This window comes from Pelodiscus sinensis, chromosome 9 (genome assembly GCF_049634645.1).
Source record: "Pelodiscus sinensis isolate JC-2024 chromosome 9, ASM4963464v1, whole genome shotgun sequence".
NCBI classification, from domain to species: domain Eukaryota; kingdom Metazoa; phylum Chordata; order Testudines; family Trionychidae; genus Pelodiscus; species Pelodiscus sinensis.
Genome location: NC_134719.1, coordinates 1,588,072 through 1,611,180, shown reverse-complemented (window position 1 = coordinate 1,611,180; position 23,109 = coordinate 1,588,072). Strand labels below are relative to the sequence as shown.

General features: G+C 61.5%; 2 protein-coding genes across 5 annotated transcripts; one reads left to right on the top strand and one right to left on the bottom strand.

Annotated features, from left to right (window-relative positions):
* Window positions 1-100: 100 nt before the first annotated feature.
* On the bottom strand, window positions 101-10,385 carry HPDL (4-hydroxyphenylpyruvate dioxygenase like). Its single transcript, XM_075935867.1, has 2 exons — window positions 10,237-10,385; window positions 101-4,497 (listed from the first exon to the last, which is right to left on the bottom strand). Exon 2 carries the CDS (start codon window positions 4,467-4,469, stop codon window positions 3,243-3,245), a length of 1,227 nt encoding a protein of 408 aa, XP_075791982.1. The 5' UTR covers window positions 4,470-4,497; window positions 10,237-10,385; the 3' UTR covers window positions 101-3,242.
* A 3,440-nt stretch (window positions 10,386-13,825) lies between these two features.
* LOC102452367 (selenoprotein Pb-like) lies at window positions 13,826-21,111 on the top strand. Of its 4 annotated transcripts, none has more exons than XM_075935858.1 (7): window positions 13,826-13,935; window positions 15,009-15,060; window positions 16,558-16,788; window positions 17,093-17,305; window positions 19,028-19,163; window positions 19,924-20,035; window positions 20,128-20,231. In XM_075935858.1, exons 3-7 carry the CDS (start codon window positions 16,580-16,582, stop codon window positions 20,214-20,216), a joined length of 759 nt encoding a protein of 252 aa, XP_075791973.1. In that variant the 5' UTR covers window positions 13,826-13,935; window positions 15,009-15,060; window positions 16,558-16,579; the 3' UTR covers window positions 20,217-20,231. The 4 variants fall into 4 exon arrangements, with proteins under 4 accessions (XP_075791973.1, XP_075791972.1, XP_014426080.2 ...); XM_075935857.1 differs by having other exon boundaries at window positions 20,125-20,231; XM_014570594.3 differs by lacking the exon at window positions 19,924-20,035 and having other exon boundaries at window positions 13,829-13,923; window positions 20,226-21,111.
* The last annotated feature ends 1,998 nt before the right edge of the window (window positions 21,112-23,109 follow it).

The following is a 23,109-nucleotide window of genomic DNA, read 5'->3' as shown; positions in this document are numbered from 1 at the left end:
CCTCCGGCGATAGCGAAAGGGGAACGAATGGCATGGGGAGCCCAGCGCCAGCCGCAGGCAGAGGTCGCTGGGCGAGCGCTGGAGCCATAGCGCCGGGCAGGAGAGGCAAGTGCAGAAAACGTGGCAGCTGGGCCCTTGGGGAACAGGACAGGAGCCGCCTTTTCCTAAAGACCGTCATCACCCTGCGGCTCCATGCCCGGGCGGGCGGCCTGGCTACCTGGGATCGACCAGAGCAGCAAAAACTGACACCCATGGGGGCAGACGGGCTGCCCTGCCCCACGCCAGCCAGCATCCCACGCAGGGCTCTGCTCTGGGGCTGAGCTGCCTGGTAACCCAGACCTGGCTCTGCGTGGACGTGATCAAGTCAATGACACCGCCACGCCCCTCCCCCGCTGCCCGCAAGAGGACACTGAACCGGGAAAATCTGTTCTCCGTTTAATTAGTCGTTTCCAGTGACCCACCCGCCGCTTGCCCCTAAGAGCCGCAGGAGTGTGAGAGGGGGGCTGAGCGAGGGGGGAGTCCTGTGTCCATCGGACTGAAAACCCCTAACAGGAACGTGGGACCGGCCCCTGGGCGAGGGCGGGCGTGAGGGGGGCTGGGAGGTGCCGGTGGGCACGCGCTGACCCCCCGAGGGCGCCACGCTCACTTCACCCCGGGGCTGGGCCTGGCCGTTTGGGCCCTGCCAGCTAAAGCCCGGCAGGGCCCCTTGGGAAGCCGCCTCACTGGTGCTGTGATTTGGGGAGGGGGAGCTGTCCTGCTGCCCAGAGGGGAGGGGAGAGGGTGGAGCAGGCAGGACAAGGGCTCTCCGGCAGCCGGCCCCCCGCCAGAAGAAGGCCTGCGGCCCAGCCAATGGGTTAGGGGCGTGAAGAGCCCTGAGCTAAATGCAGAGCCCGTTCCAAGACTGGCCGGGCTAGCCGCTCCCAGGGACTCCCCGGCCATTCCCATAGACCAGGGGCGGGCCAAAGGGCCTCCACGGGCCGGATCCAGCCCACGGAGGCCCTGCTGCTCCCCTGCCCCCAGGCCAATTAGGGCACCCGAAGGAGCACATGGAGCTTTGAAGTGCCACACGCTGCTCGCAGGGTGGAGGGGAGAGCGAGGAGGTTTGGCACTCCCCCACCTCACAGCCAATCAGGGCAGGGGAGAGCGGAGGAGGTTTGGCACTCCCCCACCTCACAGCCAATCAGGGCAGGGGACAGCGGAGGAGGCTTGGCACTCCCCCACCTCACAGCCAATCAGGGCAGGGGAGAGCGAGGCGGCGTGGCACTCCCCCACCTCACAGCCAATCAGGGCTTGGGGGCAGGGGAGAGCGAGGAGGCTTAGCACTCCCCCACCTCACAGCCAATCAGGGCAGGGGAGAGCGGAGGAAGCTTGGCACTCCCCCACCTCACAGCCAATCAGGGCAGGGGAGAGCGGAGGAAGCTTGGCACTCCCCCACCTCACAGCCAATCAGGGCAGGGGACAGCGGAGGAGCCTTGGCGCTCCCCCACCTCACAGCCAATCAGGGCAGGGGACAGCGGAGGAGCCTTGGCGCTCCCCCACCTCACAGCCAATCAGGGCAGGGGAGAGCGGAGGAGGCTTGGCACTCCCCCACCTCACAGCCAATCAGGGCAGGGGAGAGCGGAGGAGGCTTGGCGCTCCCCCACCTCACAGCCAATCAGGGCAGGGGAGAGCGGAGGAGGCTTGGCACTCCCCCACCTCACAGCCAATCAGGGCAGGGGAGAGCGGAGGAGGCTTGGCGCTCCCCCACCTCACAGCCAATCAGGGCAGGGGAGAGCGGAGGAGGCGTGGCGCTCCCCCACCTCACAGCCAATCAGGGCAGGGGAGAGCAGAGGAGGCTTGGCACTCCCCCACCTCGCGGCCAATCAGGGCAAGGGAGAGCGAGGCGGCGTGGCACTCCCCCACCTCACAGCCAATCAGGGCAGGGGAGAGCAGAGGAGGCTTGGCACTCCCCCACCTCGCGGCCAATCAGGGCAGGGGAGAGCGGAGGAGGCTTGGCACTCCCCCACCTCGCGGCCAATCAGGGCAGGGGAGAGCGGAGGAGGCGTGGCACTCCCCCACCTCGCGGCCAATCAGGGCAGGGGAGAGCGAGGCGGCGTGGCACTCCCCCACCTCACAGCCAATCAGGGCAGGGGAGAGCGGAGGAGGCTTGGCACTCCCCCACCTCACAGCCAATCAGGGCAGGGGAGAGCGGAGGAGGCTTGGCACTCCCCCACCTCGCGGCCAATCAGGGCAGGGGAGAGCGGAGGAGGCGTGGCACTCCCCCACCTCGCGGCCAATCAGGGCAGGGGAGAGCGAGGCGGCGTGGCACTCCCCCACCTCACAGCCAATCAGGGCAGGGGAGAGCGGAGGAGGCTTGGCACTCCCCCACCTCACAGCCAATCAGGGCAGGGGAGAGCGGAGGAGGCTTGGCGCTCCCCCACCTCGCGGCCGATCAGGGCAGGGGAGAGCGGAGGAGGCTTGGCGCTCCCCCACCTCGCGGCCGATCAGGGCCTGGGGGCGGGGGAGCTGCATGATGTTCCCTCTGAGAAGCCTGCGACGCTACAAAGTGCCCCGTGCTCCTGGCAGGGTGGGAGGAGGCTTCTCACGCTCCCCCGCCCCCAGGCCCTGATTGGGAGGGGGGGGCTAGTGGGAAGGGGGGGCAAAGGGTCTTCCCCCGCCCCAGATCAATCATGGTCTGGGGGTGGGGTAGCCCTGCCCCTTTCCGTTTAGGCCCCGCCTACTTCAAACATTTTTTAAGTGGCCCCTGGGCAAAAATCATTGCCCACCCCTGCCATAGACTCTGCTGCCCGCCCAGCCATGTGGCTCTTGTTGCCATGCTCCACCCCAGGGTGGGCACCGGGGGTGCTGGGCTCACGATCCCTAAACCTAAGCTGCTGGGGTCCGAAGGAGCTGGATGAATGTGGGCCGTAACCCCAGCTCCTGGCCCGGGGACATGGGAGCGGGAGCCCAGCATTAGCCAGCGTGGGAGAGCGCTTGGGGGCTGAGGGTTGGCGGAGCAGGGCTGGGGGTGGGCCTGGGTTTGTCTCTGGAGTCGGAAGAACTGAACTTCCCCCTGAATCCCGCCAGGGCAGACAGCACGTCCCAGAGCCTGGGGGGTTTAGTAGCTCCCAACCTCCCCCTCTAACCGAACAGCTGGTCTGGCTCTGCCACCTCCCTGCCCCGTGGGGGGAGATGGAGCATGCTGGAGCCATGGGCAGCCAGCCACCCTCGCTCACGGCCCCCAGCAGGCCTGGGGGGGGTCTCTACTGCTGGCCCAGATAGGCCTGCACAGACCGCCACAGGGCCCGGATGTTGCCCTCCCCGAAGCCTGCGGCCCCCCGACGCTCAATCAGCTCCAGGAAGAAGGTCTCCTCCGGGAAGATGGGCTTGGTGAAGATTTGCATCAAGTAGCTCCTCTGGCCGGGGCTGGAGCCTCTGACGCCTCCCTCCCCTTCCCCAGCCAGCTCGGCGTCCAGCAAGATGCCGTGCTGGGACAGGAGCCGGGGGTCCTGCCCAGCCTCCCGGATCTCCCGCTCTTTGCCCGCCTCGCAGTAGTAGGCCCGGGGGGGCTCGACGAACCGCACGCCGGCCTCCGCCAGGGCCCGAGCCGTGGAGACCACGTCGGCGGCGTAGAGCCCGACGTGCTGGATCCCGGCTCCACCGTGCTGCTCCAGGAAGGTGTCCACCTGGTTCTTCCCTTGCCCCGGCAGGGACTCGGCCAGGACGAACTTGCAGTCGTCGGACGGCACGGCCTCGCTGCCCTTGCGGTACCGCATGGCCGTCAGCCGCAGCCCCACGCCGCGCCCGCTGATCCGGTAGCCCTCGGCTGCGTCCTCCTGCCGGTTCACCATGAAGCGCTGGAAGCCAAAGCAGCGCTGGTACCAGTCCAGCACAGCCCGGGTGCTGCCCCGCGAGCAGGCGTAGGTGACGTGGTCGAAGTGTGTGATCTCGGCCGGGTCCTGTGGCTCCTCGGGCACATCCCCCGTGGCACAGAAGCCAGGCAGAAAGGCCCCCCGGTAGCGGGAGCGATCCAGCAGAGTGTGGCTGACGTTCCCCACAATGGATCTCACCACGCAGTAGGTGACGGAGCCGCCGTCGTCCGTCACGTGGGTGGGTGGGACCGCCAGGGGGCAGCCCTGTTCCTGGAGGTGTCGGGAGACACCGTGCACGTCCTGCACCTCAAAGCACACGTTGGAGGCTGTGCTCACGGCGCACGAGGGGGCCACGTCATAGAAGAAATCCCCTGCGGCGTGGCCCAGCGTGGGCTGCTGAGCCAGAGTGGGCCAGACGGAGTCGGAGGGGGCCTCCCCCAGCCTCTCATTGACGAGGAAGACGGCGGCTCCTTTGCGGAAAACCAGCTGCCGGGCCCGCGCCGTCACCCGCGCCGCAAACAGGTGAAAGCGGAACTTACCCACCAGGTCACTGACCAAGGTGGTCCCAGTGGGGACATGGAAGGCAATGTGGGACAGCCGGCTCAGAGAGGTAGCCATGGCGTGGCAGGGTCAGACCAGGTGAGCTCTGCAAAAGGGAGAGAAACTAAAGCATACATCCCCGCAGCCAGGAAGGAGAGAAGGGGCCCCGGGCTCTCTATCACCCCCTGCTGGGACAGAATCAGTCTGCATTGTGCTGTATGGCCCTGGGCTCTCTGCCGCCCCCTGCTGGGAACAGAATCAGTCTGCATTGCGCTGTATGGCCCAGTGCTCTCTACCGCCCCCTGCTGGGACAGAATCAGTCTGCATTGCGCTGTATGGCCCGGTGCTCTCCACCGCCCCCTGCTGGGACAGAATCAGTCTGCATTGCGCTGTATGGCCCGGTGCTCTCTACCGCCCCCTGCTGGGACAGAATCAGTCTGCATTGCGCTGTATGGCCCAGTGCTCTCTACCGCCCCCTGCTGAGACAGAATCAGTCTGCATTGCGCTGTATGGCCCAGTGCTCTCTACCGCCCCCTGCTGGGACAGAATCAGTCTGCATTGCGCTGTATGGCCCAGTGCTCTCCACCGCCCCCTGCTGGGAACAGAATCAGTCTGCATTGCGCTGTATGGCCCAGTGCTCTCTACCGCCCCCTGCTGAGACAGAATCAGTCTGCATTGCGCTGTATGGCCCAGTGCTCTCTACCGCCCCCTGCTGGGACAGAATCAGTCTGCATTGCGCTGTATGGCCCAGTGCTCTCTACCGCCCCCTGCTGGGACAGAATCAGTCTGCATTGCGCTGTATGGCCCAGTGCTCTCCACCGCCCCCTGCTGGGAACAGAATCAGTCTGCATTGCGCTGTATGGCCCAGTGCTCTCTACCGCCCCCTGCTGAGACAGAATCAGTCTGCATTGCGCTGTATGGCCCAGTGCTCTCTACCGCCCCCTGCTGGGACAGAATCAGTCTGCATTGCGCTGTATGGCCCAGTGCTCTCTACCGCCCCCTGCTGGGAACAGAATCAGTCTGCATTGCGCTGTATGGCCCGGTGCTCTCTGCCGCCCCCTGCTGGGAACAGAATCAGTCTGCATTGCGCTGTATGGCCCGGTGCTCTCTGCCGCCCCCTGCTGGGAACAGAATCAGTCTGCATTGCGCTGTATGGCCCAGTGCTCTCCACCGCCCCCTGCTGGGAACAGAATCAGTCTGCATTGCGCTGTATGGCCCAGTGCTCTCTGCCGCCCCCTGCTGGGAACAGAATCACCCCTCAATACTTTTCAGGCCACCTGCAACACCAGTCAATGAGGGGAAGCTGATGTCTTGCCTGCTGCACAGAAGCAGCCGGTGTTGAGATCACAGGGAGCCGAGGCCCTCGCCTGCACTTCAGCGTCGGTGAGGAGAAGGCTGCCCTCAGTGTAAGTCGCTCACTGCACCAACCTACTAGCGCCACCGCCACGCAGGCGCAGCGCTGAGGTCGATGTTGTTAGGGGGATGCAGCGCCGGGTAGACGCTGTCGTGAACGTCGCCTGTCGGCACCACACAGCCTCACAGCTGTGAGCCCTGCTGGTCGGGGCTGTCGGTTCCACCCAGAGTCTCTGCCCCGGCTATCAGTCCCCCTGCCCCACCTCCCATTGCAAGCACTGTTGGTGAAGACGCGCACCACCGGCGGAGGGAGCGCCGTGTGGACGTGGCAAACCCAGTAATTACTGCCGTGGCTGGGCCCAGACTTAACACAGGTGGACTCAAGTGTGTGGTGGGGACAAGGCCGAAGTTTGCCGAGCGTGGGGGGCGTTGCACCGCAGGGAAGGGGCTGCCATGTGCTGGCAGGAGTGTTTGGGGGCTTGCAGCTGTTACGGGAATGCACACGGCTCTGTCCTGCACCAACGCGGTGAGAAATCTGTACGGCCCTAGGCAGGTTTCCTAAGGGGTGCGCCTGCGCAGGCGCACACCAAGAATTTGAGGCCCACCCACCTCAGAGGAGCCACACAGTGGCTGCACAGCTGCTCCGGACGGGGCTGCATGGTGGGCAGCTGCCCTGCCCCAGGTGCAGCAGGACGGCCGCCACACGGCCTTGGCCCTAGCTTCAGCCCTTCCCCAGGGCTGGAGCTCCAGGCCCCACAGAGCTGGAGAAGCCCAACCATAAGCGGTAAGTGTCACCCAGTAAAGGTGACGTTAACCATTCACATCCCTATTTTGAATAGGAGTTTCATAGTTGGGCTTTATTTTATACTGATTGTAGGGGGGGGGGTTGGTTTTTGTTTTAAACCACTCAGCTGGTGGCCTTTTTTCAGCTTTTTAAAGATTTTGAGCAAGAAGTATTACTAGTCAACCTGTGGAACTCCTTGCCTGAGGAGGTTGTGAAGGCTAGGACTGTAACAGGGTTTAAAAGGGAACCTCCATGAATTTATCTACTTAAGTCCATTAATGGCTATTAGCCAGGCTGGGTGAGGAATGGTGTCCCCAGCCTCTGTGTGTCAGAGTGTGGAGATGGGTGGCAGGAGAGAGATGGCTTGATCATTACTTGTTCAGTTCACTCCCTCTGGGGCACCTGGCGTTGGCCACTGTGGGCAGACAGGCTACTGGGCTGGATGGACCTTTGGTCTGACCTAGTGTGGCCGTTCTTATATTCTTATTATTTTTTGTATTTTATAGGAATACCCAGGGCTTGGCAAGTGGCAGCGAACCCGCTCGCCAGCCGTGCAGTTTGGCACGCTGCACATGCGCAGACCATGCTGCACATGCGCTGATCGCATGGCAGTGCCATGCCGGGCTAAAATCTACTTGCCACGGGCGAGTAGATTACCGTAATTGTCAAGCCCTGGGAATACCTATAGTTATTTTTAAAAGTTGATTATAATGATAATTTTTATTGTTTTAGTTTATTATTGACAAAGGGATTTAGGGTGTTTATTTTGGGTTTCATTTTTTATTTTCATTTATTTTATGTTTAATATTAATCACTTAATGTAAAAAAAAAAGTTAAACTTTGTGAGAGCATCAGAGCACTGGAAGAGTTAGCTAACAAAGTGACAGCTGTCACTAGATGCTCGCTGCCAGATGAAGAGCAGCTGTCCATTTGGCAACCTTGAATAAACATATTTGAATGGATTTTTAGTGGCATTTTTAAAAAACTGATTTATTTTTATATATCTAATTTTTAAAGTGTTGTTTGAAAATTGAGGCCCCTTGCTATGTTTGTTATGAGAGACTAAATATTTTAAACTTTCTTGGCTTACCTTTTACTAGCTGAAGTTTTGAACTTTTCTGTTTTTTAAATTATTTTAGCCTTTAAAGAGCTTTGGGGGGGCATGTGTGTAAATTGCAAGTTATGAACAAATGGCTCGTTTAAGTTGCTTGCATTTCTAAATTGCTATTCATTTGTATAGTTAAGCTTTGACCAAGGTAGCGGGGGGTTTCCAGCTGAGAGCTCTTTTGGCCTGGGCTTTGATAACTGCTGTATTTTAGCAGTTTAGTTCCATTTTTTCCTTCCGTGTTTCAGTTATCTCATCTGAACTAAATTTTTTACAGTGAACAGTGCTTTCGCTCCAGGGGAAAAGTTGTTGAGCTCTGACTGGAGGTGCCGGTACAGCGTATTGAGCAGTACCGTCACACACAAAAAACACCGATAGTTAAACAATTTAAATGGGATTGTTCTTGTACCTGCTGCAGCCATCGCAATTCATTATTTGCAGCCTTTTTTGTTGGGAAGCACCCGTTTCCTTCAGAATGACCGTCAGGCCTTCCAAGTTGCGTTTGGTGACAAGTCGCTTAGCGCAGGGGTGGTCAATAAGGAGACTGCGGGGCAAATACGGCACATTGACACATTATAGCGTCAGCTATAATAATAAGGATGTGTGGGTGAACGGTCTGATTTAACTGCTCTTTTTATTCTTTATGACTGCAAAAGGGCTGTTTTGCAATGGAGGCACACGTCCGAACAAGCGCACACGACCTCAGTATTGGTGCATAAGGCAAAACTCACTCCGCTCGTGGATGGAAAATCTTAGAGGGGACCCTGGCCCCAAGGACTGATTTCAAATGCAGGTGCAGCCCCCTTTGGAAATCTGAGACACAGTCTGTGAACCCCCAGGGTCCAAGAGCCACGGCCTGAAAAGCATTTGTGTTAGTCTCTAAGGGTACGTCCACACAGCAGCGGTATTTCAGAATCACTGACGTGATTTTGAAATAACACAGTGCGCGTCTACCCGACAAGCCTTTATTTTGAAATAATGTCGGGCTGGAGGACTTCTCGCTCCACCTCCTGTCACCCTCATTTCACGAGGAGTAAGAGACGTCGAAGGAAGAGTGCTTTTCCTTCGCCTTCCTGCTGTGTAGGCAGCGCCAAAGGAAGCTACTTCGACTTAAGCTGCGCAATTGACATAGCTGAAGTTGCGTAGCTTAATTCGACTTGAGCCCTGCTGTGTGGACGTACCCTAAGATGCTACATGACCACGTGTTTTATGTTTTTTAAGTTACAGGCCAACACGGCTACCCCTCTGAGACCGCCCTACGTGTTAGCCATGCGGGGCCCGTGACTCACAGTGGAGCAGTTCGGCTTCCGTCCAGCAGAGAGCAGCACTAGCCAGCCACATCAGCGAGCCAGAGGCCGAATCCCTCATCCTCTGACATTTACACTAGTAGTAACCTGCCCAGCCTAGATGGGAAGTTTTATTCATTTGTATTAGAGTAGGGCCTAGCAGACACCCCTGAGCCTTTCCGGTGTAGCCTCCAGGAGCAGCCACAATACAAATCCCACCCTTTTCCCGGCTGCTCTTTCCGGGGTCTCCTGCTTAGACTGGCAGCTCGCCTCGGTAGTGGGCTTCTACCGTTTTTCATGTGCAGACCCCCGGAAGTAGGGCAGCCCCTTTGGCCCAGTCCGCAAGGCAACCAGGCATGGGCGCTGGGTATCTCAGGCCGGGGAAGGGACTGCCTGTCCAAACTGCCTCGCCCGGCCCTGCCCGGTGCCCCAGGCCAGGGGTGGGCAAATACAGGCCCCCGGGCCAGATCTGGTTCACTAAGGTTAGCCCATGGTGGGCCGCCACCGCTGCATTTACCCGCGCCTCCACAGGTACGGGTGAGCGCAGCTCCCATTGGCCACGGATCGCTGTTCCTGGCCAATGGCAGCCGTGGGGGGCGATGTCCCGGTCTGCGCCGCTTCCCACAGCTCCCATTGGCTGGGAACAGCGCTGTGATCCCCGTACCTGCAGCTATGCAGGTAAGTATAGGTGCGGTGGCCCACCAGGGGTTAACCCTGGTGAACAGCTGCTCTGGTACTGCCCACCCCTGGCCCAAGCCCTCTCCCCCAGCCTGCTGCTGCAGCGCCAGGGGCCTGGGGCCACCTCTCCTCTGGCTCTGGGGCCATCCCGTGCTGGGGGTCGCAGGGAATGGGGGGGCTTGCTGGTCAGGGCTGCAGGGGGGGTACAGTCCCATCCTCCCTGGGCCAAGCCCGCTGGCTCTCTGGAGGCTGGGGGAGTCTGAGGGTGCTACCTTGGGGCAGGCAGGGGGCAAGGGGCAGGAGCCAGCAGAGGCCAGGGGGGACGGGGCTGGGCTCCGGTGGGCGTGGAAGAGGTGGAGCTGGGGGGGGGGAGGTCTTGCCTCCCCCAGCCTCAGGGTGACCGGGGTCACACAGCCCACCCGCTGAAAACCCGCCTCCTGGGGCGTCCGGCCCCGCACAAGTGACACCATCAATCCATAAAGGAAACTGATTCGTCCTCCCCACTGTGCCTCTTCCCTGCTGCTTCCCTCCCCCACCCCCAGCTCTCAGTGCTGGACCCTGCCCCTCCCAGCTGCCCCTGCAGAGAGCAGCTGTGCCCGACCACCCAGCCGCCAGCGCCCCCCCCTGCTGATTGCTCACCTGCTCGGAAATGGCTCTGCCCAGACACCGGCCCCACGTGGCCAGGCTCTGCAGGCGGAGAGGAAATGCCAGGGAAAGCGCCACTCTGCTGCACAGGGTGGGGGGGGACAGGCAGGAAACCGCGCTGGGGCGGGAGGCGGAGCCCCCCCCTGCAAGGAGATGGCTCAGGCCCCACCTTAAAGGGCTCAGGGTGCGGGGTGCTGGCTGGGGGGGGGAGGGGAGCTGGGAAGGAAACAAGGCCAACTCGTTCTCCCGGGAGCCTGGAGCGCAGTCTGGGAGCCGCCTGGGCCAGCCAGGACGCGGGGACCCCGCAGGACCCTTGCAGCCCTGTGGCCTGGGGGTTGTCCCAGACCAGCTGGGTTTCGGGGTGGTAACACACTGGGGTGCCCCCGTGCGAGGGCTGGGCGCGAGGCTGGAGAGCCGGAGCGGGGGAGCCAGAGACTAGGTGTGAGCCGGGGACGGGGGATCGCAGACCCGAGAGGGGACTGCTCGGCTGTGTGCTATAGACCCCACACTGCTACCCAGTCAGGGAGATTCCCCTTTCGCCCGCAGGGTGGGTGGCTTGGAGAGCCCAAGCTCTGCCGTCCCCGTGGTGGCAGCGGCACTGTGGAGTGGCAAAGGGGTTGGAATGGATGGTCCAGGGAGCCATGGATGTGCTGTTCTACTCCCCTGGGGTAGGGTGGCTGTCTGGGCTGCTCAGGGCTGGAAGCAGAGAGCCGAGGGCTTGCGCCCCCCATGAGGTGGGGCCAGGGGAGCTTGTTGTAAGGGCAGCAGGTACCATAGGGAGGGGTGAGCGGCTTTATTGAGAGGGCGCCAGCCCTGCTGAGGCCCTGGCTGGAGCTAGCTGGCTACCCCTGGTCATGCTGTGCTGCTGGTGTGTGTGTGGGGGGGAACCTGCACGCCTGGGCCGGGCCCCTCAGAGCCCCAACACCCCCGGGCCTGGCCCCTCAGAGCCCCGGCACCCCCGGGCCAGGCCCCTCAGAGCCCCGACACCCCCGGGCCTGGCCCCTCAGAGCCCCCGCACCTGGCCCCTCAGAGCCCCAACACCCCTCAGAGCCCCGACACCCCTTGGGCCGGGCCCCTCAGAGCCCCAATACCCCTCAGAGCCCCGACACCCCCGGGCCTGGCCCCTCAGAGCCCCAATACCCCTCAGAGCCCCGACACCCCCGGGCCTGGCCCCTCAGAGCCCCGACACCCCTCAGAGCCCCGACACCCCCGGGCCTGGCCCCTCAGAGCCCTGACACCCCTCAGAGCCCCGACACCCCCGGGCCTGGCCCCTCAGAGCCCCGACACCCCTCAGAGCCCCGACACCCCCGGGCCTGGCCCCTCAGAGCCTCAACACCCCTCAGAGCCCTGACACCCCCGGGCCTGGCCCCTCAGAGCCTCAACACCCCTCAGAGCCCCGACACCCCCGGGCCTGGCCCCTCAGAGCCCCGACACCCCCTGGGCCGGCCCCTCAGAGCCCCAACACCCCTCAGAGCCCCGACACCCCCTGGGCCGGCCCCTCAGAGCCCCAACACCCCTCAGAGCCCTGACACCCCCGGGCCTGGCCCCTCAGAGCCCCGACACCCCCTGGGCCGGCCCCTCAGAGCCCCGACACCCCTCAGAGCCCCCGCGCCCCCGGGCCTGGCCCCTCAGAGCCCCGACACCCCCGGGCCTGGCCCCTCAGAGCCTCAACACCCCTCAGAGCCCTGACACCCCTCAGAGCCCCGACACCCCCAGGCCTGGCCCCTCAGAGCCCCCGCGCCTCTGGCTTTGCCGTGGCAGTTATAAAAGTAACAAACATTGGCTTGAGCCCAGGCCGGGTTTCGTCACAGAGGAAGCTCCCCCCCCCCCCCCGCCTGCGCTCAGCATGTCCCCAATGGCGCTGAGCTCTGATCCGTAACACCCCCCTCCCCGCCCCTCGCCTTGGACCCCTGCCCCTTGCCCAGGCTCTGTTTGCCTTTGCAGCCGGGCCCTTCCCCCGCTCCCGGTGGTTTTGCAGAGCCCCCTGCAATAAGCTGCTCAAATATTTGCTGAGAGGTCACCGTGTGCTTCCCTTTCCCAGCGGCCAGGCGGCAGCTTCCCCCTCTCGTCCCATGCGCCGCCATCGTTCGGTGGCCCCGGGGCGCTCCCTCGCTGAATTCCCCCGCCGGGGAGGAGCACCAGGGCCGGGTTTAAGTCAGGCTGCCTAAGGAAGGCGGCTGGTCATGGGGCTAGTAAGGGCAGCAGCAGATCCACGTTCTAATCCTCTCTCTGGGCCACGGCTCGTGGGACAGCTCACAGCCCCCCTGCCTCAGTTTCCCTACCGGAATAGGGGAAGAGCGAGGCTCCCGGGGGGGCACTTTTAGATCCTTCTGGTGCAGATGGGGAAACAGACCTCAGAACTGTGCTGTGAGTCGTGTTGCCAGGCCTGAGTCCCCCCCCCAGGCCTTCAGCCTACCTGGTCCCTAGGCAGTGCCGTCCTTCCCCATGCACAGAATACAGTGGTGTGGGGCACCTGAAAATGTGGGTCTTAATGTCGTCCTCTTCCTGTCCCTGTTCTGTGGCGCTGCTTCCTCTGCAGGACTGACTGAACTGGGGCCTGCGTGTTGTGTAGTCTTGCCTTCAGTTTTGTATTCATGCCCATCCATGTGAAAGAAGCTATTTGCATATATTTGCATATATATTTGCATGTCTATGCAACCACACTTAAGTTGAGGCCCTTGGCATGGGCTGGGAGTATCACTGTGGCCCCCGGGGCTTCCAAAGTTGCGCAGCCCTGGTGTTAAGCCGACAGGACCTTAGTTTAGCATTTGCTTTAAAATAGTTCATTAGCGTGTTGCGGGAGGTTATAAAATCACACCTCTACAAAATCGTCTTCCCCCTCTCCCCGCTGCCATCGGGTACAGGGGCACCCGTTCAACAGCACTGCGGAGGGCCCCGTCGAACCTACGGACGGCCCTGTCACTGGGCCGGGGCTTCTCCTAGCCAGCTGGTCTCCTCCCTGCTAGTAGCGTCTTCCCCAGCGGGCAGGCGTGTGTCTGAGCAGGGCTGGGCCAAACCAGCGCCCACGCCTTAGCAGCGCTCCAGTTTTCCTGCACCGGGCCTGAGGGCAGAGATCCCTGTCGTGCAGCCTGGCCAGGCAGACCATGCCAGCCACGCCCAGCAAAGTGCCAACAGACCTTTTTTTCCCCAGCCTGGGCGAGAGCCGAGCCCGGTACAAGCTGCATCCAGGGATCCTGTCCCCCACCACCGCTGAGCGAACCACAGCAGCTGTTTAAGGGGGAGGTGGTGTCCCGCTGATGCGTTGGGCTGTCTTGTGTGTTACCCGGGACACCCCTACCCCCGGACGGGCCAGCTGGTCCCCTCTCAGCCCGGGGGTATTTAATTAGCAGCCTTTAAAGCGGGATTTTGTTTTTTCCCAGCTGCGCAGCTGGGAGGGGCTCTATGCCAGAGGAGCTGGCTCTGACTGCCAGGCCCAGCTGCTGGGGGCGCCTGGGAGGGACCCTGGAGTGAACATGGAGGGGGCTGGTAGCTGGCACCAGTAAAGGCCCTGCCTGGCTTGCGGCTCCCTTCGGGGTGGGGCGGCTCTGCAGCCAGCCCCAGCCCCCTGCCTCTCTCCTGGGCGGAGCCGGGGAGGAGATAAAAGGAGGCCGGGGCTGGGGCAGCGGGGAGGAGAGCGCAGGGTGAGCCCCGGCCACTGCGGCACCGGACTGCGGCCAGAAGGCAGAGTATCTGGTCTGTTTCCGTGCGGGGGGCTGAGGGGCCAGGCAGCTCTGAGGACGCGGGGGTGGGGGGCCTGCTCCGGGAGGTGCACTGAGTTCTGCTGGGATGAGGCAGGGGCGGCGCGGGACAGGCCGTGGCTGGGGGGCCGTGGGGCCGGGGAAGGGTTTGGGGCATCGCGAGGCCAGCAGAGAATTGGTACAAAAGGGACGTTCGGACAAGTAGTCTCTGGTCTCATGCCAGTGTCGGGGGGGGTCACATCAGCCGAGGCTGGGGTGACTAACGGGCTCTGCATTCAGTGTGTTTGCACAGTGCAGCAGCACACACACAAAACAACGCACACATACACAAAACACACACAGCACATGGACCAACATATGCACACACACAGCACACACCACACCCGCACAACACATTTACCCATACACAAACACGCACAACACACGCGTATGCCCAGCACACACAACACTCACACAACGCATGCACCCACACAAAACACACATGCATACTCAGGGCACACACACCACACGCACACAACACATTTACCCACATGCACCCACAAAACACACACATGTATACACAACACACACACCACACATACACATATACCACAACACCCACCCACAACACATACACCACAACACACCCACCCACAACACATACACCACAACACCACACACCACCACACACACACACACTTCTAGTAACTGTCAGACAATAATGTGCTGCGGATGCACCTGTGTCTGGGGACTGGTGCTCCCGGTTGTGGCCGGCTGGCTGCGTGAAATCGCAGCCGACTCAGTCCGCTAACAGTAGCTGCCCACATTCACTGGCATGAAGGGCTGACGGGGAGGATGACGGGGCAGCTTTACACACCAGGGGCCGGGCGCACGCTCGGGAGGAGCTGTGTGCGGGAAATGGTCATTACTGGGTTAAAGGCCTTGGGACGAGCCTGTCCGCTCTGGGCTGGCGTCCCAGGGGCCGGGAAGGACAGTTTGCTCGGAACGGCTTTGTGTACCTTGCGCTTCCTGCGTGCTGTGACTTTCCACGGCATTACTGGCATTCGTTCATTTGCTTCCATTTCACAGGTGGGAAACTGAGGCACGACGGCCTGTCATTGGCACCCTAACGTGACAACAGGTAAGCCAAGAGATCTACCCAAGGTCACATAACAAGTCACTGGCAGGATTTGGAGCAAACTCCAGGAATCCTGATGTCAAGGTCCCTGATCTAACCACTAGACCGCACTCGCCTTCTGGAGATTGGACTAGAAGCCAAGAGTCCTGTTGCCATGGGCGAGCCATTCGAACACTGCCCTGCATTCAAGCAGTGCATTGGACAGCCTCCCGTTTGCATTGCGCCCCTGAAAGTCAAAGCAGCTCTGTGCTGCCAGGCAAACGTTGCCAAAACCACCTCGTGCTTTTAGCTGGTGCACACAGGGACAGTCTTGCCACTATAATAGACAATGGCGGCGCGTTTGTGCCAATGGGCTCAGCTGAGCCTTCACAACAACATCGACAGTGCGAGCAGGGAGCCTGGCCCTGGGTCAATTGGGTTTTGTTTGGAAATGGAAACTTTCTCTCCACCCCTGAACAACTGTGTATGGGGTGAGGGAAGAAAGGGGTTGATTATCTGTGGATCTCTAGGTCTCTGGCAGGATCCCCAGAGAACAGATTGGCTGCATCTAGACTGGCATGATTTTCCACAAATGCTTTTAACGGAGAAGTTTTTCCATTAAAAGCATTTCCGGAAAAGAGCATCTAGATTGGCAGGACGCTTTTGCGCAAAAGCACTTCTTGCGGAAAAGCGTCCGTGCCGATCTAGACGCGGTTTTGCGCAAGAAAGCCCCGATCGCCATTTTCGCCATCGGGGCTTTTTTGCGCAAAACAGTTTTTAGCTCAAAATACATTTGCGCAAGAGGGCTTTTTCCTGAACGGGAGCAGCATAGTGTTTGTGCAAGAACACTGACAATCTTATATGAGATCGTCAGTGTTCTTGCGCAAATTCAAGCGGCCAGTGTAGACGGCTGGCAAGTTTTTCCGTGGCTGGTAGCCAGAGTGTTTCTTTATGATACCTGCACGTTAACTTGTGGGACTCCCTGCCAGTGGATTTTATATAGTCAAGTAACTTGCTAATATATTTTTTAAAACATCAGGGTCCTTTAAAGATAGATTACACCTCACTGACATCAGCTGGGTTACAAGCGACTGGGACTATCAGCCCAAAGAGGGCTGATACAGCAAGGGCCTCTCTGTGGAGTTGGTGTTGACTTCAATGCCCTGGCCTGGCTTGAGAGGGTGTTGTGCTGCTGGAGAGGCTGTATTTTGGCTGAGAATTAATGTAGAGATTCCCCAGCAGTCCCTAAGAGGAGGAGTGTTTGCCTGAGGGGGCCAAGCCGACGGGGAATTAGACTCTTCTCTTTCCTCTGGCTGTGGAATTCTCCCCTTCTGCTGAGGGGCACTGCTGTGGATCACAGGGGCTGTGTTCCACCCCAGAGGTGGCTGCATTTCAGAGTGCGTGTCTGAGCTACCCTGGAGCTCTGCTGGGGGAAACACGGCTGCATGTGTCTCAGCTGCGGCCCTTCTGCTTGTGCAAGAGCGACGCCCCCCCATCTCTAACACGCCTCTTGCTCCCCAGGCTTGGGAGCGGGCCGGCGAGGATGGGGCTTGCTGCCCTAGCCATGGCCACCCTGCTGGGGCTGGTGGTGGCCACGCCGGAGGACGTGGCCGAGAACAAGACCCGGATCTGCCAGCCGGCTCCACAGTGGGCGATCAACGGGACGGCCCCGATGAAAAGGGAGCTGGGGCGGGTGACGGTGGTGGCGCTGCTGAAAGCCAGCTGACAGTTCTGCCTGAAGCAAGCCCACAGGTGAGCCGGGGCGGGGCCGAGCACTGCACAGAGGCGCCGGGAGGGCAGGAGACGGAGCTAGCCCGGCCCCAGGGGAGTGGGAGCAAACAGCGCGAATTATACCTGACCCCTTTGCTGGCAGACGCTATGGGGAGGCCCAGGGACCCCTTTCGTTCCCTGGGGCAGCAATGCGGGGCAATGCCATGTCCTTCCTCTCTGGTGCATGTGCTGGAGGTGCCAGGTGGGGCGGGGGGGGGGTTGTGCCACAGAGCATTAGCAAGAGGCAGACCCCGTGGCCCTGTGCCTCACCCTCATCCCCCCCCAGCCTCGGTGGCTTGCGGGCGAAGCTGTCCCGGGACGGGCTGACAGACATCAGCTACATGATCGTGAACGAGAAGGCGGCGCTCTCCAGGGCCATGTACTGGCAGCTGAAGCGCCAGGCCCCGAAGGGCGTCCCCGTTTACCAGCAGGAGCTCCTGGAGCCGGACGTCTGGCAGATCCTGGACGGGGATAAAGATGACTTCCTCATCTATGACCGGTGAGCGCCTAGGACCCGGCCGCCCCTCCTCAGGGCCCCACCCCCTCGAGGGCTTATCCCAGGTCCTGAGCAAGGCAGAGCTGTACAGAGCACATCCTGCCAGGGCGCTCCAGGGACCTGGCTAAACCCTCCAACCAGCCAGGGCGAGAGCCGGGCTGGGAGGAGAATGTAGCACAGGGACACCCACAGGGAAGGAGCCGTCAGGATTCCTGGGCTCTATTCCTGACGGGCAGAGGGGAGTGTGGCCTAGTGGTTATTGGCCTGGGAGCCAGGATTCCGGGGTTCGGTTTGCAGCTTCGCCGCTCGCGTGCTGAGTGCCGGTGAGTTCACCGCTCTGCCCCTCAGCCCCCCCTCGCTGCGGGGGACGGGCGGTTAGCTGGTGCCAGGGAAGTGCGCCGGGATGCTGGACAGAACTAGAGCAAGGCCAAGCGGGGGTGATGTCTTATCCCGCTGCTCACGCGACAGCCGCTGCGCCGACATGGCCACGTACCCGCTGGCCGGGGGTCGAACCCGCCCGTGGGCACCAGCCCCGGCTGCTTGCCCTGTTTCTGAGAAACCAGGCCGGAGCCGGCCGCGCCCTCCACGGCGAACGCCCGGGGGGAGGGGCTCGTTATTGGCCCTCCCCTGTGTCTGTGCCCGTCCCTCTCCCCGCAAGGGCCTCCTTTTCCCGGCTGCTCCCCTGCCCAGCTGGGCCACGGGGCTGTGGGTTGTGCAACCTGCTCCCGCGGCCGCCGCGTTGTCCCAGCTTGCCGCTATCGCCTGCCCCGTGGACTCTGGCCAGTGGAGGGGCCGGCGGGGCAGCGGGGGGGTGCTAATCACACAGCAGAGTCAGCAGCCTGCCCTGGGCTATGCTGCAAGGCCGCTGGAGGGGCTGGCAGCTGCCCGGAAAACAGAGGGAAGGATTCAGCCTTCGAAGGTCGCAAGCCTTGGGGAGAGGATTTGGGGGGGCTCCCCCGTGCCACATCTTTGCGATGTCCCCGATGCGCCCTGGAGCTGCCAGTCCCCACGGGTCTCTGGAGCCGGCCTGTGCTTCTCCTCCCGTCAGACCTTTCCCTGAGTCGCCGAGGGGGGGCCAGGTCCGCAGCCCCCAGCGCAGTGCTCCCTGCCAGCTGAGCGCCTGGGCGGCCCACTGAGTAGCAGAGCCCCCGCAGCCTCCTACTGGTGGTGCACATCTGGGAATGCCCTGGTGCGCAGAACACACCTTATTCTGCACATGGAGGGAAAATATTAGAAGGAACATTGCCCCAGCTGCCCTTGTACCCCAAAGGGCTTGGCAGTCCTCTAGCTCAGTGGTGGGGGGCCCTTGCGTGCTTCAGAAGAGGTGTTAGCAACACTCCCTCTCCTCCCTCCGTTCCTTCCACCCAGCCCCCCCACCACACCCCACCTGTGACCCCAGCCTGCACGGCCACAGGTTCTATTCCCAGCCCTGCCACTGGTCTGCTGGCTGGGCTGACCTTGGGTGAGTCACTTCTCTCGCTTTGTGCCTCAGTTTCCCCATCTGTACGCAGGGATGCCGAGGCTGCTCTCCTTTGCAACCTGCGGAGAGAGGTGTGAATTTCCCAGTGTGGTTTGGAGCGGGGGGGAGAGGGGGGCAGGAGATGTAGGGAAAGGCCTGTAGGAATAAGAGCCAAGCTGAGTTTCTGCCCTGTGCGTCTTTCTGAGCCACGAGGCTCACCCTGGGCCGCCAGCCTCCGTAGCTCATCCCCAGACTTCGCTCTGCAGGTGCGGCCGGCTGGCTTTCCACATCCCTCTGCCCTACAGCTTCCTGCACTTACGCTACGTCGAGTCGGCCGTGCGCGTCACTCACGCCAAGGACTTCTGCGGCAACTGCTCCTTCTACTCCAACAGCACCCAGGAGGTAAGGAACCACTCCCGGGGCAGGCGGGTTGGAGGCCTCATCTGCCCCATCCCGAACCATGGTCGCTATGCTGCACCCCAGAGACCTCAGGGCAGCAGCAGGAAGATAGCACAGGCACTGGCTAATGCAGTAGATGAAACTCTCCACTCTTGGTTGGCAGTATAGGGTTTATGAGAAGGACATAAGACCGGCCGTATTGGGTCAGACCAATGGTCCATCTAGCCCAGTGTCCTGTCTTCAGGCTGGCGCCTGAGGCTTCAGAGAGAATGAACAGGACAGGGCAGTTTTCAGGTGACTCATCCCATCATCCACTCACAGCATCCGGCAGTCAGAGACGAGGGACACGCAGAGCACAGGGCTGTGTCCGGGCCCATCCTGGCTAATAGCCGTTGATGGACCTAATCTACATGAATGTATCTAGTTCTTTTTTGAACCCTGTTAAAGTCTTCACCAAATCCTCTGGCAAGGAGTTCCACAGGTTGACTGTGCTGTGGGAAGAAATACTTCCTTTCATTTGCTTTAAACCTGCTGCCTATTAATAATTAGTCAAAATTAGTCATTTCTTTTCTAAATTCAACCATCCCAACTTTTTTTAATCTCTCCTCATATGGAAGCTCCTCTATATCTTGCCTCCTTTTGTGCCCCTTCTCTGCACTTTTTCCAATTCTTTTTTTAAGATGGAGTCACCAGAACTTCACACAGTATTCCATGCCATGGATTTACATAATGGCATTAAGATATTTGCTGTCTTATTATCTAGGCCTTTCCTAATAGTTTTCAACGTTCTGTTGGCTTTTTTGACCGCCGCTGCATGCTGAGCAGAGGTTTTCAGAGAGCTAGCCACAATGACTCCAAGATCTATCTCTGGCGTGGTAAGAGCTAATTTAGTCCCCATCAGAGACTCTCCACTCCCTGTTGACAGTATAGGGCATATGATACCACTCTGACTGACTGTATCCAGTAGGGGGCGGTGGTGACAAGAACTCCATGCCAAGTCATTCCAGTGCAGAGTACACGCATGTCTGTCTGTGTAACACACCCGCCCTGATATGACCTTCCCAGGCAAACAGCACGGCAGAGCCACATAAAAATGTCACGCAGCTTCCCGAGGTGGAAGAGACGCTGTCTTCTCATGACAGCGTCGCCCATCGCCCGCACGACCACGGAGCCGGTATCCACAGCCATCCGTGGACCACCACCTCTGCCCACAGCCACCACCGAGACCGTCGCCAGGCCCGTCACCAGGGGCAGCAGCCTGAGGTGCCCCCGCGCCAGGAGGAAGAGGAAGGGGAGGTGCCATAAAGGGGACAACCGGAGGGCTCGGCACATGTTCCCCATAGCAGGGTGGCTGGTCTCGTTCACCAGCATGGGTCTCTGTCTCCCAGGCACCTCCCATGCACAGCCCCCCTGCGCAGCGCCCCCCAGAGGTGGCCCATGGTGTGGCGCTGCCCCGTCCCAAGGAAGCCCCTTTGAAAGTGCCGCTGCAAATGCCGCCCGAGCCCCTTTGGCGCGAGACACGGCCCCACGAGGCCCCCGCTCCCAGCCCCTCCTCTCCACGCCCATCCCTCTACTGTCTGAAGAGAAGACCCCCCCACATGGAGGCGCCGCGGCTGCCCGGCCCGGGGCTGATTCGGACCCTGCCCTCCACCGATCCCGCCTGCCTGCGCTCAATGAAGCCCGTGGCGCAAACCGGCCTCCCGGTCACCACAGGCCGACGCTGCGCAGAAAAGCGGGTCGGGGGAGCGGGAGTCAGAGCCGGCCTGTGCCGGGGGGCGAGGGGCTGCGGGAAAGTGCTGGGGGGGCGGGTCCTGTAACCCAGGGCCCCTGTCTGGTCCCCCCGCCTTGCTGCTGCTGCCCAGGCTGTCGCTGAGGGGAGGGCGTGGGGCCGGTGTGTGTGTAAAGAGCGGTCGCGCAGAACAACCCTACAAATAAAGGTCTCTAGTGTGAACTGGGCCCGCCTGGTTTCCACGGCGCCCGGGCACAGCTTTCGCCTGAGCCCCCAGTCCGGGATGGAAGCCTGGGGGGCGGGCTGCCCCCACACACGCAGGTGGGGCGCTCGTCTCTAGTGCGTTCAGGCCGATGCTCCACTTCTCCAGGGGCCCTTCGAATTCCAAATCTGAACTCCGACGCCCAGTGCCAGCCAGGGCCAGCCAGACCCCCTGGGCTTTAGGGTTTGGAGAAGCCCATTGAGGCTGGGCGCCAGCTGCTCCCGTGAGTGGGTCTGACGCCCCCGGCAGAGGGCCGGGTTCACAGACCAGGACCTTACGCGGCAGCTGGGACTGGGTGTGCCAGCCCCGGCTGGGAGTTCACCTGGCACATCAGCCTCTCTGCCCCGCCTGCTCCACACATAACTCCTGCCATGTCGTGTCCGACGGGCCCTGGGCCCGCGTGTTCCAGACACCTGCTCCTCTCGCCTCGGTGCTGGTCGTGACAGAAAGCCCAGCCGGCCAAGGCTCTGCAGGGCACAGAACTGTCTAGTCTCCTTGCCCGCTGCCATCTTGGCAGGAGGGCGACAGTTCACCCTTGTGGCTTCTCAGCCCCGTCTCCCCATCCGCCACGGGCTTCCTCTCTCCCTGCTTCAGAGCGGGTCCCGTGGCCTGTGCAGGGAGCCCGAACAGACACCACTTCCCTGGACTGTCCACACCCCACAGCTGCCCTGTGGGATGGGCTGAGGCCCTGGGTTTCCTGGTCTGAGGAGCCGCCTGCCCTCAGCCCTTGGTTCCCCTCCTGCCCTTTGAAACATTTCTCAGCCTCCCTCCCCTTGTTCCACGGCCCCCACGCCCACGGGGACACCAGAGCATTTGGCTTTGTCCTTAACGGCACTGGGCCTGGCTGGGGAATGGATTTCTGCAGGGCTAGTCCTGGAACGGGGCTTTCCACCTTCCACAGGCCTCGGTTGGCACGACAACCAGGAGCCCCCGGACTGTGGCTGTGGGCCAGGCCGCGAAGCCCCGTGGCACCAAGGGCAGCAACCCAGCTCCCTCTGTTGGTTCACCCACCCGGGGATCCCTGCCCAAGCGCACAGGGTCATTGGCCCCACGTCGACAACGTCCTCAGACGCTGCTGATCGCTGTGCCCTGGTGTACGAACGATGGGACGGATCAGGAGAAATGTGGAGCCATTGACCCAGAACTCCCTGTGATGCCAGCCAGTATCCCACAATCCCCTGCAGCCAGCGTGCTGCCCCGCACCCTGGCACGAGGGGCCCCGTGCGAGCGGACACCAGAGCCTTCCCCGTCGCACGGGATGAATTGACCCAGCAGAGGCGCACGAGCCCTGCGAGATGGAGGCAGAGCATTTCCTGCTCCGGCCCAGTTGGCAGCCGATCCCCTGCCGCAGCGAAGGTATTCAGACACACCAGCCGTGAAACGAGCTCCTTCCTCCCCCTGGATGGAGCTGTCCGAACCCATCCGTGTCCGAGTCTCTGCCTGCCGCCGTGCGGCACATACCCACAGCCCCCAGTGCCGCCTGCCCGGTGCAAGTCTGCCACGGTGCACGCTGCTGGGCTGCCCAGCCCTGCCTCTGCGTGTGCTCCCGCGTTGGCTCCCTGTCCATCACTGCCGCTGTCTTTCCTGCTGCTTCCTGGGCTGGGCTCCTCCGACTCTCTGCCTGCCCAGCCCTCGTCTCTTTTCTCCTCCAGGCCCCTCGGAGAGACCCACTTCCTCCACGGCTCCCCTGGAGCAGGAGTAACCCCCTCGCCTCGTGTGGTCACTGTCCTATGGAGGGGCACGCAGACCACTTACAGCGCGTGGTACGAACAAGGGAGCTCTACAGCCTCACCTGAGAGTCAGCCGGCTTTATTGCTCCAGCTGTAGCGGCTCCTACACGAAGGTCCCAGGTTCAGATCTGCCCAGTGACAGTTACATTATCTGCCCGGCGCATCAGATTGGCTCAGGTCTTGTCCCTAGGGATCTAAACTGGGTAGCAATCTGTTTAGGCTTGAAAA